Consider the following 21,004-nt stretch of genomic DNA (forward strand, 5'->3'; position numbering starts at 1 on the left):
CATGGTGATGCTACTGGAGATCGGAAAGTGATAAAATAACTCACAGATGGGGCAGCTCATAAGGTTCCATGGAGAAGGTTGTGTAACAGCAGAACTGTGAAGGACGTTAGGATCGGAGGAGATGGTGAGAAGGCCATGCAGATGGATAGGAGAGAATGGAGCAGGCCAGGGGCACAGGACAGGGGGCAGAGGGAGGGAGAGGGGATGGATCGCTCTCCTAACAGTTGCTTCTGCTTTTTCTCCATTGCAGCTCAGCTCAGACTCAAGGGCATGAAATGACTTGAAACCAAATCCTCCGTTTCCATTACATGCTTCTTTTAACTGCTTCCTACTCTTCCTGTGACTGTTTCCTTGCAGTAACTGAAGAGTTCCTATCACACACATTGGCATTCTGAGAAATATACTAAAAGGGGAAAATCAGCCAGTCAAAATGGGAACTCTCTGGTTGGGTTAAAGATTTGTCGATTTTTCCTTTGCTGGCACAATAACTGAAATACCTTCTCTTGGAATGTAATTGTAAACTGTTAACTGTAATGAAACGGTGAAGAATGGTGGATTTCCCTGGAGTCCAGGTTAGACACTCCAACAGATGCTTCTACTTTTAAGCCTAATTGATAGGCTAAGAAGCTTTTTGTTTTCACCTCTCCATTCCATTTAAGAAAAAGGTTTAATAACTAGATTCCTCAATGAAGAGACTCCTCTGCAGATTCTGTACTTATCTTGAAAGACTAGTGACCCCAGATGTTTGTGTTTCTGAATAAGATAATTGAAGCTCTTTTCCAATTTTGAGTGTTGATTGTTATTATCTGGGTTGGGTTTTAACACCAACAATCCAGTTTTCTCTCTTCCTACCCTTCCCCTCCACCAAACAGAATCCATGTGTTTTTCCCCTTTTAAAGTTCAGTATTATTTCAACACTCTCGTCAAGTGCACTGTGTTCTTTGCAGGAACTATGTCATACACAGTTTATGAACCGGGACGAGCAACAGATCGGCAAAAACTGCTCCACCCAAGTTACTTATGAAGACTTTCAGCTCTGGATCTTGGGTTGGTCAAGTGGAAGGAACCCGGTTGGTTTTTAAAGCTGAGAAATTCTTGTTCTCCTTGCCCATCCTTCTTGTACAGGTGGCGTGCTGTGGTCTGTAAAAGAATGATCAGTTCTGGGGCTTCTGAGCAGAAAAAAATATTGAGAACATGTTGATTTTTTTTAAAATGAGGAAAATGTTTGAGATACAAGCGTGTGTGTGTGTGTGTCTGTGTACACACGTGCGTGCTTACGACCCTAATCTCTCTTTAAGTCAAGGTAGAGTTAACTTCAGTCATGTAGTTCTACTTTTGAAAGTTTATTTTTCTTTTTTAATGAAATCTCAGAGGCAATAAATGGAGAAGGTCATTAAAAATCAATTCAAGCTGTGATCTTCTGCAGAAGGGGAGGTGATGTCATATGACCTTTAAGGGTGAAATAAAATCTACATAAAGTGCAGTGTTCAGTTCCTCCAAAAGAGCTGAGATTGAAATTTAAACACGAAGGCAGAAAATAGGCAAAAACTCAAACTGTAGATTATTGATGACATCTATAAAGCTTAAAGCAGCCACTTGCCCATTTTGAAACATATTGTGTTAGGGAAGAGCAATGCTATAGGTTTGGCTTGCTTTGACACAAAAAAAGATGTGTGCATTTTCCTTGAAATTGGCATTTGGTAATATTTCTTCACTTAATAGAATTATTGTAACATTCACAGTGGCTGGAAGAAACCAACACTTTATAAATGATGTTTGATTAGCTAATATTAATTTTTCTATAAACATTTATGTGGAAGGACGAAGAGGAGGAGTAGCAGTGAATCATCATGCAAATCATCGATTTCTATCTTAGCTCAGGCTGCTACAACAACTACCATAGAATAAATGGCTTAAACAACACATTTATATCTCACAGTTCTGGAAGCTGGAAGCCCAAGATCAAGGCACTGGCAGATCTGGTGTCTGGTGAGAGCCTGCTTCCTGGTTGGTAGATGGCTGTCTTCACATTGTATCCTCATATGACAGAGAGAGGAAGCAAGCTCTCTCCTCTCTCTTCTTATATAGGCACTAATTCCAACGTGAGGGCTCCACCCTCATGACCTAATTATCTTCAAAGGCCCCTTTTCCAAATAGCATCACACTGGGGATTAGGGCTTCAACATATGAATTGTGGGAAGGCACAACCGTTCAGTCCCTGGTATTTCACTCAGCCCCCCTGCACCCCATCATGTCCTTCTCACATGCCAAATACATTCTACCCATTCCAACAGCCCCCAAAGTCTCAACCTCATTCCAGCATCGCCTTTAAAGTCCAAAGTCTCATCTAAATATCACCTGATATCAGTGAGAATCGAGGTAGGTACAATTCATTCTCAGGCAACTTCCTCTCCAGCTGTGAACTTGTAAAGCCAAACAAGTTGTGTGCTTCCAAAATACAATAGTGGGACAGGCATAGGATAGACATTCTGAAGGGCAGCAGAACATGCCACCCCAAGATGTGACTGTAGGAGTTTAGGAGTCATACTACCCAAAAATATGCAGCTTTGGTATATTGACTATTTTGAGCTGTAGGCACTTGAAAAACAGCAAATACAGGAAAAAGCTTACTCTGCACTCCCCCTTATCTGCCTGAAGACAGATCCTCCAAAAGGACCTCAGTTGTCATAAATCTTCTCCCCAGGAGTTTTATCAACCAGGGGAGATTGATTGACTCATCACAGTAGAGGAGAATAGAACATCAAACTTAACCATTGTCACAAACTCATCTGTTCATTTATTTATCTTTCCTAAAAATTATTTAATTATTTTGCTCCCCTAAAAGGCCTACTTCCCCCTCTTCTTTCCCTAAGACGGTATCTAATTCTGAATTCTAAGGCCGCCTGCTTGCACTACTCATTTTTCTCTGGGTGTCTCCCATGTATATATAAGGAATACATGTTAATAAACTTCTGTTTATTTTTCTTTTGTTAATACATCTTTTATTAGAGGTCTCAGCTAAGAACTTAGAAGGGTAGAGGGAACATTTTTTCTCCTCCCCCACAATTCTCATTCCAAAGAGGAAAAATAAGAAAAAAGGAAGGCATGACAGGACCCAAGCAAGTCCAAAACCTAACAAAACAAGTTCCATGAGATCTTAAGGACCGACACAATCCTCTTTGGCTTGATGTTCTGTTCCAGACCAGCAGGGCGATGACATCACCCCCACAGAAAGTTTAGGGTAGACCTAACATTAATCGACTTTTTCTTTTTCAGACAACTTTTTCTCTAAATGTTTTAAAGGATGGGGGAAAAAATCAGATCTGTTTTTTTACAATGAAAATGGGACAACCTATAGCTCTTATTTTTGGTCTTGGATTTATAACCATTTTGGGGTCATGGAATCCTTTAAGAATCAAGTGAAAACTGTGACTAGTTATCATATGTTAAGGTCCCAATGAATTAGATCTCTCTGTGAATGCTCTATCTGTTTGAGAAATCTATTTAACTATTCCTGTGCTAATATCATACTATTTTTATTATAAGATTTTGTGCTAAATTCTAATATCTGCTAAGGCCAAATCACAGTCACCATTCTTTTTCAAAATCTTAATTCAGTGAGAAATAGATGAACTTTTAAATAAATGGTTCTGGTAGAATTGAATAATCATCTGGAAGAAAACAAAAATAGACCCCTAGCCTCATGCTCTCACAAAAATATGGAATAAAGATCTAAATTTGAAAAACAAATTAATAAAAGTATTAGTATATGCCTAGAGTTAGAGAGACACTAAGAAAGACAGGAAACCCAGAACCCAAGAGGGAAAGGTAGACATATTCAACTACATAAAAATTAAACATTTTATCTTGGCGATATCTGTTATAAACAGAATGAAAGAAAAAACCATCGTGGATTAGAAAAAAAAATTTGTCATACATGACATGTGACATATAATGCCACTAATATGGAAAGTATTAAGAAAACTACAACTCAGTAGAAAAGCAGGCAAAGGAAATAGAAATGTACAGAAGAACCTGGAAAAAGGCAATAATTTATAACAACTTAAAACTCACTGGTTATGAGGATAATATGAAGTCAACTAAGGAGATACAATTTTTCATCCATCAGCCTGGCAAAATTTAAAACGTAATGCTGGTAACAATAATAGTAGATGATATTTATTAAGTGATTAGTATATGCTAAACACTTTATGTGGATTATCTCATTTAATGTTCATGACAATGCTAAGAAGTACATTTTTTTAAATTAAGGAAATAGTTCAGCTAGCAAATCGCAGAGCCAAGATTCAAACCTAGGCGGTCTGGGAGCCCAAGCTCTGTTTCGACATGCCTTGTTCTGATGCGGAGGCCTATGGCATTGTGATTTGTTACAACCTTTAAAAAAGTAATGTGGTAATAGATATTAATATTAAAAAACTCATTCCTTTTGACCTGCCACCCCCCCCCCCCAAATAAAAGAGCCACTGTGATCCTGGCACTATCCGTTATCAATTCTTTGACTACTAGGTAGAAGTTAGCTGTAAAACCACGTGGGCTTAGCAGCTTTTTTTTTAAATTTTATGTTCTGTTTCGTTGTAAGTAGATTTTAATCCCTGATTTTTTCTTAATGGTTTAAGATGTATTTTCAACTTCTGTTGCTTCTTTTCCAGGAAATCATCTGTGCCATTTACTAAGCTTTTGTCTCCCAGATCCCAATCTTCCCTTCTCTACCTGCCTGATGATGCTGGTGCTGGGACTCTGCAAACCACCCCCAATTACACCTGCTGACAATCACCAGTCCCAGGGATGCAATTCTTCTTACATTTATTAACTCTGTGTTACCTCAGTGTCCTCTCTTCACCTTTTCAGCCATCCAACACCTGCTTAACCAATTCCTGATATTGATTTCTCTCTGCTGAAATACCCAGTGTGACTTCTGTTCATCCAATAGGACCCTAACTGATATATTATCCATGCTGTCTAAGTGTTCAAATTTATTAGAAGAAAATTATTTACGGTGATCCCTTATTTATTAAAATCTCTGTAGTATCTGTTGATTTGTCCTTTTTCATTCCTAATGCATGCATTTATTTTTACTTAATTTTTGTCTATTTCTGGTAGTCTTTTAAAATAATAATTAGTTTTTGGCATTTTTCCTAATTTGCTATATTGAATACTCTTTCACTTTCAACCTTTCATTGCTTCCCAATAGAAGCATTTTAAAGCTATAAATTTCTCATAAATTACTACTTTAGCTGCATGTACGAATTTGGTATTTTAATTCTTCAAGTCTATACATTTTCTGATTTCTGTTATAAGTACTCCTTTGAACCAGGAATACGTGTTTTAAAATTTCCAAATATATTGAGTGTTTAAAAATTATTCTTTTCTTATTGATTTCTAAATTACTTGCATTATGGATAAAGAACTTGACCAGTGTGATTAAGTTCTATGATATTTGTTGAGAATTCCACTATGGTCTATTAATGGTCAATTTTTATAAATATTCTGTATGTACAAAATTCTCAAATTTGGGGTCACAGATTCTATGTGTATGCCCAGTAGATCAAGCTTAATTTCATTGTTCAAATCTTCCATATCCAAATTTTTTTATTTATTCGCTTCTGAGAATGATATATTAGTCTTCTACTGATGACTTTGTCAGTTTCTCTTTGTGATTGTCACTTTTTTTTCTTTAAAGTACTAGAATGCCAGGACATTCAAGGATGTTACAAGGATGTTAACTGCAGCAGAGTATCTTGGCAAAACCCTGAAAATAACACTTCTAAATGTTCACCACTAGTGAATTGGCTGAATTCATTACATGAAATACTATATAGCCACTAAAAAGCATGAATTTGTTCTATATGTACTAACTAGAGGCAGGTCCATGTTAAGTGAAAAAGGCACGTTCCAGAGTATGTATACAATGTAAACCAAAAGAATTTCCTCTATTTGTGAACATGTGTCAATACCTTTGCCTTAGAAAATAGGCAGTTCCTCCAGGGAAGTGACTAGAGGGGGTGGGAAAGAACATTAACAAATAACTTTGTTTCATTTCACCTCCTTTAATGGCCACCTTTTACTTTGGCAATTTATGGAAAGTCTAGTGCAAAAGTGATGATGAGCGCTCATGAAGCTTGATAGGAAGATATGCCACGAGGAAAAAGCAAGTCACAAATGTTATAATGTGATCTTATTTATTGTAGTGACGTTTACATGTTGATATGAACATTAAGGAAATGTCTGGGAACACATTCACTAAATCAGTATTATTATCTCTAAATTTGAGGACTATGGAGGCTTTTTCATTGTTACGTGTCTATTGTTTGCATTCATTTTATACATATACATTAACTGTTTGCAAAAAAAAAAATAATTTTTTTATTCGGTGTAACTACAGAAGGGCTATGGACACTTTCAACAAAGAAACTCAAAACTAGAAAAAAAGTCCAGACACATCAATGCAAAAATTTACATGCAATCTCAGGTAGTTAACAGACACTCTGAAGCTCATTTATGGATCAGCTAGGTTTCTGCTCCAGTAGATACAAAGAGAGTTTAACAGCAGAAAAATTGGTTGACCTGCCAATTTCCCCCTTTTTCCTCTGAGGGAGGAGCTGGCTCCAGGGCACAGTCTGGGTACTGGACATTGGCTGGACTCTTGTCTGTAATGAGGACTCCAACCTCGCTGGAGTGAGATGCTGCTTAAGCCCCTCACGCTGCTCTTGCTGTGTGGACACCTGCCTGTGTGAGGTGTGAGCATGGGCCACTGGCCTTGATACATTTTTGGGTCTGTTTCTAACCATCTAGCTCACTAATTCTCAAAAGGGGAGGAGAGGCAGGGATATGAGAGCGCAGTTTGTAAACACATATTCAATGTTATGATTTCATCTCTGATAGTAAAAGAAAGCTATTCTTTTCATAATATAAATGTGTCTGGTGGGAGATATGCCACATAGAACTTGAGTTCCAGAGAGGTGAGAGAAGTAGCTGGGAAAGTAAGCAGATTATTATTCTCTTTGAACCATGCTTAGGAGGTTGAACTTTATTCTGCAGGCAAATAGAGGAATTACTTAAAGGCTTTAAGCTGGGAGGTGACAAGACTTGAGGCTGTTCAGGACTCCTTTGGCTGCGTGGTGGAGAGAGAGTTGGAGGGGAGCAGGCTGGGAAGTGGGCTTGTGCAGTGATTCAGTTTAAGAGATAACGGGCCTTGGATTCTGGGTAACAGCAGGAGGAGAAGAAATAAGTGCATGGTTGGGAGAAAGAGATATTCGAAAGATAGAATAAACTTGGATTTATTCATTTGGGGGTGTGGGAACCAAAAAGGAGTCCAGAGAGATTCCCAGGTTTCTGGCTTGAGCAGCTGGTAGATGGTGATGGCGTATTGATAGAGAATGCTAGAAGCAGCACTGAGGTGTTTGGAGGGATTGGAAATAGTAGGTCCAAAATACGTATTATTTCTCATTCCGTGCCTCTAGGAGATTGACAGAAAGCCCCTGAGCGGATTCCAGGGCTGACCCCCACTTCCAGGTCTCCTGCCATGTTTTTCTGAGAAGAGTAGCAACTCCTGCACGCCCCCTCCGGTCTGTCTACCCACCCCCCCAACCTCTGCTCTGTGAGCCTTGGCCCTTCCCCTCCCTCCTCCTCATCAGCACAGTCATAGCGGATGATAAATTTAGGAGAAAGGCACAATGAACAAGGGTTATATCAGCCTGAGGGTAGAATTTAATGATGACCAAACAAGACACGTATTAATAATTGATATATATCTTTTTATTATGCACAGATAAAGGACTTAAAACTGTGGTTATCAAAACTATACATCTAAGCATGTTCACAAGATTGACGACACACTGAACAGAGAAAAGAGTACAACAGGGGTGCTCAAACTGGCCACAGGGATTTTCAGGGTACTCTTTTTACCCTCATAGATGATGAAAAACAGCAACAAAATCAGGCTCATTCAGGAAAAACCAGAAGAGAGAAGTATTGTATTTGGAAACTGATAATAGTCCTTTTCAGAAAAACATCTGTCAGTTTCATGAACAACCCCCAGTGAAAACAAACAGGAAAAAAAAATCACACGCACGAGTCACCCAACAAAATGTGCTCTGTTAACACAATCAGCAGTACAACCATCACTCAAATCATGAGGTAGTTACAGTACAAAAAGACCGGCACGCAGGTGCACACCCCCTCACACACTCCCAAGCACGCCCACAACAGAACACACACAGGAAACGGGTTTACAATCTCATTACAGACAAGGAAAAGACCTTTTGTTTTGTTTAGAAAATGCTATAGAAACAGCTTACTCAGAAGGAATCTGACTTTCCAAATACAGAGCAACGGCTGGTACACACCACACGGTGAAAAGCTATAGGGTATTACACAATCTGCCTTGGAGTTTAGAGCATTTCAACAATAGCTTTTGCATCAAATAAACAAAACAAAATGGCCTCTGCAAATGAAGGGTGTAACCTGCAGAAGTAACAGAAGACTTTGCAGATAGAGGAATTTAACTGGAATATAAAAACAGTTTTAAAGAAACTTGTAGGAAGTGTTATAAAGTAGAGCTTATACTTTGTATTAAAACTGTGAAGTATGAAGCAACTGGAAATGCTGTAACAGGAAGCTAGGGAGAAAACACAATTTTTAAAAAATGTTCACTTTTTAGAAACATTTCAGAAATACTTAATGATGTTCACTCTCCAATTAACACAGGATCGGGTTTCATCAACATGAATTTCTTGATCTGAATAATACTTCTGGATAGTAAGACCCAAACAAATAAAAGTTGATTTCTTCTTCTCTTTCTTTTAAAATCTTTTGGTTTGCACCCATAAATTTGTTAATTAATTTTAAATTATTTATAAAATCATCGGCAATGTAGCATCTCTCTCAAAAATATACATTTAAATATATTACAAAAGGTTTTAACCCTGTCCATCTAAGAATTGGACCTTTTAATACCTCTTAATAGCTAATCATCTTTTTAACAGGATGGATAGGGATTTTTAAAAAGCAAAGAACTGATCAAAAGAATTCACAGTAACTGAAATTAAACATTTCATATGGAGTAACTTAAATTTATCTAAAACACTTAAATATATCTTTATACACAGATTTTTGTAGTAAAATATAGCTATAAGTGACTTAAAGACTCTAGTCTTCTTTGAAGACATCTTTAAACTTTTTTATACATAGAATATGCTAAAACAATACATTCTGCTGAAGGTTAGGCAAAGCGCATTATTTTCAAACACAGGTAGCATAATCTAGGTCCTCCACTCTGATACCTTTATGTTAAAAAAAGTTAACTGAAGGCAAAATTTTTTCTAATCTCCTATCTTCATTTGTCTGTGAAAATCTGCAAAATTATCACTATAGATGGCCTGGAAATCTTAGCCCGCAATCTGTTTTGATTAAAATCATCCTGATTGAATGTCTATAACTATCAAATCAATCACAGCATGACTCCATGATGGGTTAACGATTGTCAATCTCCACCTATTTGCCTTGTAGATACTGCCCTCAGGTCTCCGGTGACATCAACATTTCCTACTTAAGGTTCCATTCACAGAGAACCAGGCACAACTTCCTTATTTTAAGAGCAGTTAGATTTGCTTATGAATAGTTTGGGGGTAGAATCTAGCCTGTTCTATTTGTAGACTTCTGAGTTGTTTGGGAGAATTCTGGAAAAAGAATAATATTTATTTGCAATGAAGTTACCTTCAGTAGTAAATGCTTTGGCATGGACATTTTCCTCTGGCATTCTTTTTTTTAACATACAGGTATCAGTTGAGCTTATTTTAGCTGCAAAGTGGCATCATATTATTCCATTTTAATAAAATTCACCTCAAATTCTTTTTGAGTTTTGGGGGTATATTTAAGGCAAGAGAACTAAAGCAATTCAAATGAGTGTCTTTTTCCATATCTCATCAGTTTCTGGGCAGAACTGGTGACACTGTTCAGATAACCAACAGGAATCCAAAAGGATGTGCCATACATTTGCATCTTACAAGAGCTTGGTGTTTACAAAAGGGTCTATTGAAAAGGTTGACATGTTTTGCATGGAAACACTAATTCTCTCAAATATATTTAAGAATATGTTCCAACTCTGAAGGTGTAGGACATTTTAAAAATGGGAATGAATTTTCTCTTCTTCAACTGAAAAAAACGAATGTGCCAAATGACATATTATATACTTGTACTGGTACATATATCACTGTGCAAATTCCTCCTCAACTTTACAACTGAATTTTGCCCCCATTTACACATTAATGTAATAGAACACATTGTCATAAATGGGCACAAATCTGCAGTCCCAGATTTTGGCCATTTTCAATTTCTATATGCCTATAAAGAAATGCAAAATTTGCATTAAGACATTTTTGCAGTTGGTGTGTGAATGTGGGGAGAAGGAGGAAGCTGATAAGGAAATCAGCACTGGTTTTGGCCCAGGGCACAAGAAAGGAATGTTGCCTTGAGGTGTGTCAGGATGCAGTCCGTGAGGGCAGCACCCATCAAGCCGACACAGCAGTCCCCACAAGTGTGGCAGCAAGGTGAGAAGTGTGCATCCAGAAGGTGCAAATTAGACATGGAGGAACACACTGAGAAAGTCTTGAAGCATTTCTGTTGTTTTACATCTTGGTTCAGTTATAAAAGAATCTTTGGCCACATCTACTCACTGGTTCTACTATCTGACTGTTATCCTTTTACCAACTCTTTGCGTCTGGGTAAAACGTAGGGCTCCAAATTACGGATGTTCTTACCTGGACAAAGCAGCATTTTAAAAACTGGCATGTGTTTCACATTGAAAACCCCCAAGCCTGTGAGGGGCTGGTGGAGAAGGCCACCACCTTAGCTTTCTCACATGAATCTAGTGTGTTACAGAAGCCCAGGGGTCACATTTACATTAGTCCTGGGTGGGGGGTGAACACAACAGGTGATCGCTATATTGAAATTCACTCTCTTTACCAGGGACCCACGATCTAGCCTCCCGAGTCTGGAATCTGGACCCAGGTGTGGGCTCCCTCCCGGTCCTGCCCTTGGCGGTGGGCGGGGCAGGCTAGGCCGTGCTGCTGCTGGAGCAGGGCGTGCTCTGCGTGCTGCCGATGCTGTGCGCTGCGCTGCTGTTTTCCGAGGCTGGTGGGGAGGTGGGGACCTGCTGCCTTCCTGCAGTCTCTCCTGCAGTTAATGAAGAAAGGGGGTGAGGAGAGACGCATGTTACACACGTGCACTTCTGAAAAGACCTTTTACTCAGTTTTTGCTTTATCTTAGTTTTTTTTTTTTTAATTAATTAATTTATTTATTTATGGCTGTGTTGGGTCTTCGTTTCTGTGCGAGGGCTTTCTCTAGTTGCGGCAAGTGGGGGCCACTCTTCATCGCGGTGCGCGGGCCTCTCACTATCGCGGCCTCTCTTGTTGCGGAGCACAGGCTCCAGACGCGCAGGCTCAGTAATTGTGGCTCACGGGCCCAGCTGCTCTGCGGCATGTGGGATCTTCCCAGACCAGGGCTCGAACCCGTGTCCCCTGCATTGGCAGGCAGACTCTCAACCACTGCGCCACCAGGGAAACCCCTATTTAGTTATTTTTTAAACATCTTTTTTGGAGTATAATTGCTTTACAATGGTGTCCTAATTTCTGCTGTATAACAATGAAAAGCCCATTTTCTTTGATGTTCTTCTCATCCATGGGCAGAAGCAACTAGACCAGAAGGCCTTGTACCATAAGGCTGTTCTGCTTGTGGGTATTTTAGTTTGCTTTTAAAGCCTCTTGCATGGGGAAAAAGAGAACTGATTTCAAGCGGACTGACAGTTAATAGGGGCAAAGACCCCTGATAGTTGAGGACGAACGCCCAGGATTTCAGTGCCTGCAACCTTTGAAGACCACCATCATCTGTACTGTGTGATCCAACTGACCAGCACCTGTATTCAGGAAACACCTCCTCTCATAAAGGTATCGTAGGGTTCGGAGAGTGAGACCTTTAAACTGTAATAAGAGAATCTTGGCGATTTGGAGGCCTTTTTCTGAATACCCCTGGTCGAAATAGGGGTGGTGACGGCTAGGTTTTTCCCTAGCTACAGCGGAGAGAGCACTGTGCATGGAGCACACGACCCGCCTGAGAAATGCAGGTATAGAAGGAGCCTGCTCCCAGAAACACCTTTTGAAGAAGGGGCTTAGCTGCTACACAAGGGGACTGTGGTTGCCAGGCAACAGCCCCTCCATTTGGAGGTTTACTGCAGGGTGCAGCCTGAGTCATCTCCTCACACATCAAGCACCCCACTTTTCATCACACACCCCACTGCATTTCAGCAAAGCCCATACCTCACGTCAAGTGCGCAGGGCTGTGGGGAGGGGGGAAACCTTGGGTCACACAGATGGTCTGCATTTAGCGCTGCAAAAGGCTCTAGAGCTCTTTTCTTCAACAAAACTGGCCTCAGGGCAGCCCTCAAACAATGGCTCTAGGTACGGAAAAGTGATCAAGGCTCTCTGATGACAAATACTGCATTTTCTTCGAAAAGTCAAAGCGTCAACTTCGTACACTTCTGGTCAGCGATCTCCCCGCTCCAATGTGGGAAGCCCCGGAGGGCCAGGTCTGTTTATGAATGAGCCTCCTCTTTCCTGTCAGGCTGAAATACACAGCACTCCGCAGTTGATAAGCAACCCTCTGGCCTCTTCCTTAAAACAAAACGCACCAGCAAAGGCTCTGCCCTCCAAGCACAGGAACTTAGTCCGTTACTTCCATTCCCCTTTTGGGGCCCCTCAAAAGCCTCTGCCAAAACAGCAGTTCTACAAAATGTAGAAGCAGCTCATGCCTCTGGGTCTGGTTACAGCTTTCCCTGTCACCCATTTATGAACCACACAGCTACAACACACATTCTGGCCTCAACCTCAGGGCCTTCATATGCTTGCTGCATATTTGGCCCTTGCTGTATTTCCTCTGATTATCTATTCTTCTGGGATTGGTGGGATGGAGAGGGGAGAGCAGGTCAGTATTCCTCAGAGGCAGAGAAACAATGTATTTTCACTCTTCTTTTTTTGGCAATCTATATTTTGGACCCTTTCCAGCATTACCCTCTACCCTTCATGTGTGCATTTAGTTAAAGGTGGGGAAGTTTGCCTCAATGATAGTGACTTTCTGCCAGATATCCACTTTCCCCAGAGTGGGAAATTTATTTCTAAAAGGAAATTAAATCTGTTAGCTATTCTGAATTATGTCTACCCCCTCCCACCCCCAAAAAACCCCAAAACCTCCAGAGACTAGAACAACTCGTGATATAGTTTAAAAATTCAGCCCCCTTGCAACCCACATGTTGAAACATACCCAGCTGGATTCTCAGGTTATCAATTAGCAGGACTAAAGTGGCTGTATGTGAAGCACATTTTAAAAATATCTTTTCTCCATTTCAATAAAGGATCCATCAGAAAAGCAGGAGGTAAGTCAATACCCTAACTCCCCGTTTTGGCTCACCTGGGTTTCGTTTGTTCGGCCTTATAGCAGCTAAAGCAAGATGGCTTTGGCTGTTCTATCGACAGTGAACAGGTTTGTCTCATCCCAAATGTGACATGTGCTTGATTATTCACATTCAGGAAAAGTGCCAGTACTACTCCCTGCCCAGGAAGTCTGAATATTTGCTTTCCGATGTCTATTTGCCAAATATAATTTGTTGCCATGTCAGTTTATTTTAATCATTGCCCATTAAAAAGGTCTTTCAACTTCCAGAGTTTTGGAAACTCTTGCGCTGCTAATACAAAACACCAGTCCAAAATGAAACCCCAAGCAAAACAAAACAAAGAAGTCCCCTATACTCAAGACTACAGGATACATTTCACCAGGGTGGACAAGTCAACTTAACCTAATAATCTGCTGGCTTTGAGAAAACAGTGTGCCAAGGAGTACCTTTGTTTGAGAATCTGCTTGGAAATGTTGAAAATAGCTTCTTTAGACTATTCCTTCTAGCTCTGTGTCTTTTTTCACATGTAAGATGTGCGATTTCTCAGTATAACCAAGTTGTTAAAAACTTTTACCTTTGGAAAAACTTTTACCTTTGGAGAAATCAAGAAAAGTTTTCTCATTGTCAGATGCAAGTGGCACTACAGAAAAATTCACCATGAGAAAGAAAGTTTAATGTGCAGATGTTTCTGCTTAAAAAGCCAACAGAGTCCCTTAGGTTTTCTAAGATGAGTTCTTTGGTTTTCTGCTCTCTATCACAGTGACCTCTGATTTCTTGGAGCACTGAGTTTCTCTAAAATATCCCTTGGGTGACAAATACAACCGGCCTACTTCTGGAGAAGATGGATGGTCAGGGAGGACCGCAGGGCTACGCAGAGCGGGCGCACTTAGAGAATGAAGGTTCAAGGAAGGCTCCCTGCTCATAAATATCAAGCTTGGCCGTCAGAAGAAATGTGTTCAGTCTTCATGCTTTGCTCCTAAAATCTCAAACCACTGAGGAAGAGATATTTGGGAAGGAGAGTGAGTAGGGGAAAGAGGCATCTGGCACACGGGATACTCAGGAGGAAGGTGTGTTAGGACAAGGATTCATTCCACCCGGCTCAGTGTGAGTTGGTGGTATAATGGTGAGCATGGCTGCCTTCCATTCCACCTGGCTCACCTATTAGCCTATGGCTGAGCTTAGATATTGCCAGAGATGCTTTTAAGAAAAAAAAAAAAAAAAAAAAAAAAAAAAAAAAAAAAAAAAACCCACATATTTTAAGGGATAACCTATTTCCTTTCTTTAGCTTGGCGTGGAGCTGTCCAGATCCGATTTCCTGCCACCTCTTTGGCAGTCTACTTTACAACTGGATTCTTATCTCTTAAATCTTTCACGGGCTTCCCTGGTGGCGCAGTGGTTGGGAATCTGCCTGCCAATGCAGGGGACACGGGTTCGAACCCTGGTCTGGGAGGATCCCACATGCCGTGGAGCAGCTGGGCCCATGAGCCACAATTACTGAGCCTGCGCGTCTGGAGCCTGTGCTCCGCAACAGGAGAGGCCGCGATGGTGAGAGGCCCGCGCACCGCGATGAGGAGTGGCCCCCCCTTTGCCACAACTAGAGAAAGCCCTTGCACAGAAACGAAGACCCAACACAGCCATAAATAAATAAATAAATAAATAAATAAATAAATAAATAAATAAATATTTTTTAAAAAAATAGTAAGAGAATATTATAAAAAAAAAAAAAGAAAAAGAAAAGAGCCTCAAATTGATCAGCCCTCAGTGGCCAATTATTCAGTGGGTCTGGCTCACTTTAAAAAAAAAAAAAAAAAAATCTTTCACCATGGCAGGTCCTGGGGAAGAAACTTAATCTAAAGATGTGAATAACATGGAGAAGCTCTATGGGGAAACAACAACAGAAGAATTTTAAAGAAAGGTGAGAGGAATCTCAGTTATTTAGCCCAAAGCAGACCGTTTGCAAATATTGCCCACAGAGGATTATTACAAAGAGGAGCAGACAGGTGTACTGCTCCCTGGAGAGCAGTACATGAGGAAATGAGTTTAAATGGCAGTGACAGAGATTTAGGTCACATAGCAGGGAACTTGCTGATTATGAGGATTGGCTAGTTATAGCGGGAATTTATGGAATTTCTTTCTTGAAAGATATTTAAGCATTGGATTGAAAACCATATGCCTGGGGGTGACTTAGACCTAATATTACTTGATGCTGCAGAGAAAACAAAGATATTTTCCTCTAGGCCTATGTGTTGGTTGCAATTTTGTACCAATTATTGTCTCTTGATATCCTAATTATAATTATTTCACAAGCTCACTCCAATAAGGAGAGTGAACTAGACCACCTTTAGTTTAGAGAAGCTTTCAATCACTATTCATCATTTTCAAAAATTGTCCCTCCTCACTTTTCAAGCTAAAGGACTTTGCTGTTGTAGGCAAAACTCTGCAGGAGGGGTGAATTAGATGTTGTTATAAGTTATGGAGAAAGGTTCCAAGGCAGTAAGTAAAATCTTTCAAAATGTTCTGCCTCCCACTTTCTTTCTATGTTCCCGCAATATGGCCAACCTGTTCGCACCTGCACTTTGGTTTTCTGTAGGCATCTTACTTTAACTTAACCTGAGCACTTGGGTGAAAAGAGTGGATCCTGCCCTCTCTCCAGGCATACCAGGGTTCCCATCTGTCCCACCTGCATCTTTCTGATCCCTGGGAGTTAGTCTCTTGTCTCCTACTTTAGTCACACTTTAGCTGATCTTCTTGCTGTTTCTTTCTTCACCTGGACTAAACTGGGGAGCTTAGAGAAACTTCAGATGTCTGAAAGCATTTGAAGCCTCCAGAGACGCTCCTAATTAAAAGGAGCATCCTAATTACCTGACTCAGGTGGACCTGGGTATGTGCTTGACTTCTGCTTTAAGAACATACAGTGTGTTCAACTCAGGATTGTTGAACAGAAGCCTGAGGGATTGGGACAGGCACACCTAATTCAACATCTCAGCATTTTACTTTGTTCTGTGAAACACAGTGTTCCTTCCACACTTAGATTTTTTTCTGCCTGCACATATGAGCAACCTTACATTTTTTGGAGGACTTTGGAGTTCAGAAAACTTTTCACTTGCATTTCTTGTTTAAATACTCTCACCTTCATAACCCTGTGAAGTACAGATCATCTCTATGTTTACTAAAGAGAAACATGGTTCATATTCTTGGCTCAGGTAACAAGATTAGCAGTTGAACAAACTAGTGCTTCAAGTCCAATTTCTGACAATAGCCCACACCTAAGGTGGTACAGATACACACAGAAGGTGGCCTCCCTCCCACTTTTCCCCTCTTCTTTCTCTTCTGCCTCTTCTTATTATCATCAGACTTTGAGTGCATCCTGTTCAGGGACCACAAAGGCAAGTTAAAGTAAAGATAAATTATAACAACATCTAACCCACCCCCTCCTACAGTTTTGCCCGCAAAAGGTAGGTCTTTTTTCTTGGAGGATGGGGAGGGATAATTTTTGAAACTGATGAAAAGAGGTTGAAAACTTCCCTAAACTAAAGGTAGTCTAGTTTACTCTTCTCACAGGAGGGAGCTTATGAAATTCAAATATCAAGAATCAAGATATTAATTGGTACAAAACTGCAAGTCATAGGCTTAGAGGAAAATCTTACCAAAATGACAATTTACAGATTTTTAAAAGGCATAAACCTATAAGAAGAAAGAAAACCTACAAGAAGAAGAAAGAAAACAGGAGTGGAGACAATAGCAATAAAATATTGGAAGCTAATGAGGAAATGGGTGAGTAGTAACTGACTTAGCAGATTCAAGTCAAGGCTTAGGTGGAAACTAAGCCACGAGTAGGAAAAGCTGAGAAACAGCCAAGTTGTAACACAGAACTCCTCAAACACTCAGGAAATGGTGGCATCAGGTACCCCTAGGCAAGAGGGTGAACATAGGGCTGTAAGAAGTTGGGATGGCTAAACTTCTGTTTGAGAAGCAATAACATTTCTCTAAATCCCCTTCTTTACTCCATGGTGCTGGGACCCTGCCCTTCCTCATCTGGGAGGAAGACAGGAAGTTTACTCTCTAAAGAGGATGAAACTAGGGTTCCGGGAATGACCAACACCAGCACAACTGAGGGTAGAGAACCACAATTACAGAGGAGAATTAAATTAATGTCTACATGTTGAATGTTGTGACCCCCAGAATGCTGACAGCCAGAACTACAACCTCCAGGAAGGAAACAGGAAAACCTGTTTCATTGAAAATCTGATAAGCTCAAGAGCAAAGATCCAAAGATGAGATACCAGGAGTTCCTCAGTAAAAGGCCTAGCCAGATCACCCTAAGGGAAGTTCAAAATCAATATGTTCTACCCACAAGCTCAGAACTTCCCTATTCTTAAACAACTCTATATTAATATTCTCAGAGAGATAAGACATTGCACCCGTAAGAGTAGGATATATTTTTTTTAATTCATAGGAAATACTTCTTGGAATTAACAAATATGAAGGCAGTATTAAAAATGCAATAAGAAACTGAAAGATAAAGATGAAGAAATCTCCTAGAAAATAAAGAAAGGAAGAAGATGGAAAACAGAAAAGGAAAATTAGAGGACGATTCAAGAAGTTCAACTTTCAAATAAAATTATTTCTAGAATGAGAGAACAAAAAAAACAGGGGCAAGAAAAAATAAATAATTCTAAAAAATCTCAACAATGAAGGACATAGTTTCTAGACTGAAAGGGCTCAATTAATGCCCAGCATGATGAATGAAAATATACCTAAATCAAGCACTATTATTGTGAAATTTCTTCCAGAGAGAAAAAACAGCTCAGGAATCTGAATGGCTTTGCATTTCCCAAAAGCAATCTTCAGAGGTAAAACTCAATGAGGAGTGCTTTCAAAATTCTGAAGAAAAACTAGTTGTAACCTAGAATTCTATACCTTGCCAAACTATCTACCAAGTGTTTGTATAAAATGAGGATATTTGCAGACATGCATGGTGCAAAAAACATTTACCTCTTATGTTCCCTTTAAACCAAGAAGGGGGAAGACAGGATCCATGACACAGGACATCCACAACTAGAAAGTACTGAGGAAAATGAATCAGTAGAATATCTGATGTCTGAATGTGTAAGTGTTAAGAGGAGATTGAGACAATTGGCAGAGAGTCAACTGATGAATTAGTGATAATTATATATAAAACCAAGGTAATGTGGGGGTGGAGAGAGAGACAATTATTAATTCTAGGGAAAATTAGAAGTCATGCAGGAGAAGCAACACTATTATACTACATGGCTAAAGTGTGGTTAGTATTTAGGCTGTCATAATAATGCAAACATTAATTCTGACCTAACCAAAATGTCAGTGTAATTCTATTTGGAGGATGGTGGGAACAAGGGGGACAAAAAGGGCATGAATATATAATTGGGACACAGGGCTGAAAGAGAACTAAATTTTCATTTTCCATAGTAAGAGGTCAACAGAAAAGACCTAAAATTTTTGTCAAGAAGTGGCAATATATTCATGTTATTTAGAGATATGGATTGATGTCCAAGAGAATCAGCTAAGAGTCAAAAATGGTGCTCTGAAGAGACAGAAAAGGGAGTGGGGCAGTAGGGGACTCATGTTTTTCATAACAAGTCTTACAGAACTATTTCAGCCTTTAAACTATGTGCATGTTGTGATAAAGCTTAAAAGTTTTACTAAAAATTAAAAATAAATGCTTTTGCTCCTCTCCTCAAAAAATTAATAGATATAATATTGCACATGACTTTTGGGACCTTCATGAGTCAGGTGAGGGACCATGACCTAGCTAGGCTCCCAGGAGTATGAAGATTCTATGGCTCCATTCCAGCACCATTTCCACCCTGACTGCCCCTCCACTCTGCACCATCTTAGTGGAGAATGTAAATATTAGAAATGGAGTTTTCCAAACAGAGTGAATATAGCCCTAAGGAAGTATCCCTTATTGTGCCCAAAGTTGTCATATGATAAAGCAGGGACCCAGCTTTTTTGGACTAACACACATTCCAGGTGTGTAAGTAGATCTCCACAATTGAAACCTGTGACTTGGTTCTGCACTCTGTGCTGCAGATGGAATGGACAGCACAACAGGAAGTTGTGTAAATTAAGGATCGTTTTAGCCATAGAGGCAGATGCTGCCTGAACCCCCAAATATACCATATAAGGTCTGAGTTCCACAGCTTAGATTATTGTGGAAACTGAATGGACTGAGTCAGTGTTTGTATAGACACCTCTTACCATTGGCCACTGCATTATGATCTTCTCTTTTTATCTAAACTTGCTGCTAGCTGACCCAGGTAAGAAACTGAGGGGGTTCTAGATAGAAAACTACCATTTGGTCCTAAAGTGAGCATTTTTCTTGCTTGCATGATGCTGGTATTCCTTATGAGCAGTCTTTAAAATGAACCATAGGCTATAGCTTTTAATAAAAAGTCATTTGGGGACTCCCCTGGTGGTCCAGTGGGTAAGACTCCACGATCCCAGTGCAGGGGGCCCAGGTTCGATCCCTGGTCAGGGAGCTGGATCCCGCATGCGTGCCACAGCTGGGAGTCCACATGCCGCAGCTAAAAAGATCCCGCGTGCTGCAACTAAGACCTGGCACAGCCTAAATTAATTAATTAATTAATTTTTAAAAAGTCATTTGAAGCTGTATCATATGTGATGCTAACAGGTTTAGAGCCCAAATGACAGTGTCTATAAACCTTTCAGCTTCCAAATCAGCATAATTTATTTTGCTGGAAATCATCACAGGAAGGCCTTTGTGTTTTTGTTTTTGTTTTTTAATCTACTTACAAATCTACTTCTACATGAACAAAACTTATAAACTCCTCCTTAAGTCTCTGGTTTGGGGGAGAAGGGAACAGTAACAACACACCTTAGAATTTAACAAGCAGCAATACGTGCCACGGAACCAGGCTTTGCTTTTTCCCGGGTTTGTAAGCGTGGCCATGGACAAGAGTCTGGGATTATTAGAGGGAGTTCAGTGGGATCTGTTCCCATAGTGAGTGCCATCTGGTTGCCCTCTTCTGCCTTCACCTGGCTTCCTGGCCCTACTGGCCTGAGATTAGCTTTCGGGGTTTGGGGGTGTAGCTCTATGACCAAGGCCAGTCATGGCTCAGCAGGTACATGGTAAGCATCTGTGGGTGACTACCCCGTAGAAATTCTCAGGGCTACAGAGTCTTCTCGGCGTACTTTCAAGTTCATTCCTAATATATACGGCATAAGCTGCCCAACAGCCCTAGAACCTTACAGCCATGCAGGAGATTGGGGAAAGTTGCAAAGAACTGTGAGTCTGAGATGTGAATGTGTCAGTACTCCTGTGACAAAATTATTAACTCTAAGATGCTCCTCTTCTAAACGCTGTGCCTTCCAGCGCTTGTATACGCTGCTCATGAAGAAGAACATTCCTAAACTGATTCACAGGTGTTCATATATCCTCAGAGCCTTACACTTAAGGGACTTATTTCCTTTCTCTCTCATGAAATATACACTTGACCCTTGAACCACGCGGAGGTTAATCTGCATGTAACTTATAGTCAG

At 40.2% G+C, this 21,004-nt stretch overlaps 1 protein-coding gene across 11 annotated transcripts in view; it reads right to left on the reverse strand.

Annotated features, from left to right (window-relative positions):
- Positions 1–7,754: 7,754 nt before the first annotated feature.
- The window catches only part of TGFBR3 (transforming growth factor beta receptor 3), a 199,732-nt gene continuing 186,482 nt past the window's right edge, over positions 7,755–21,004 (reverse strand). For all 11 annotated transcript variants that reach the window (XM_036857738.1, XM_036857743.1, XM_036857784.1 and 8 more), the window contains one exon: positions 7,755–11,193. In XM_036857738.1, coding sequence (XP_036713633.1) covers positions 11,075–11,193 — 119 coding nt within the window. In that variant the 3' untranslated portion in view covers positions 7,755–11,074. The remainder of the gene's footprint in view (positions 11,194–21,004) is intronic.

This window comes from Balaenoptera musculus, chromosome 1, assembly GCF_009873245.2.
Source record: "Balaenoptera musculus isolate JJ_BM4_2016_0621 chromosome 1, mBalMus1.pri.v3, whole genome shotgun sequence".
Lineage (NCBI taxonomy): Eukaryota > Metazoa > Chordata > Mammalia > Artiodactyla > Balaenopteridae > Balaenoptera > Balaenoptera musculus.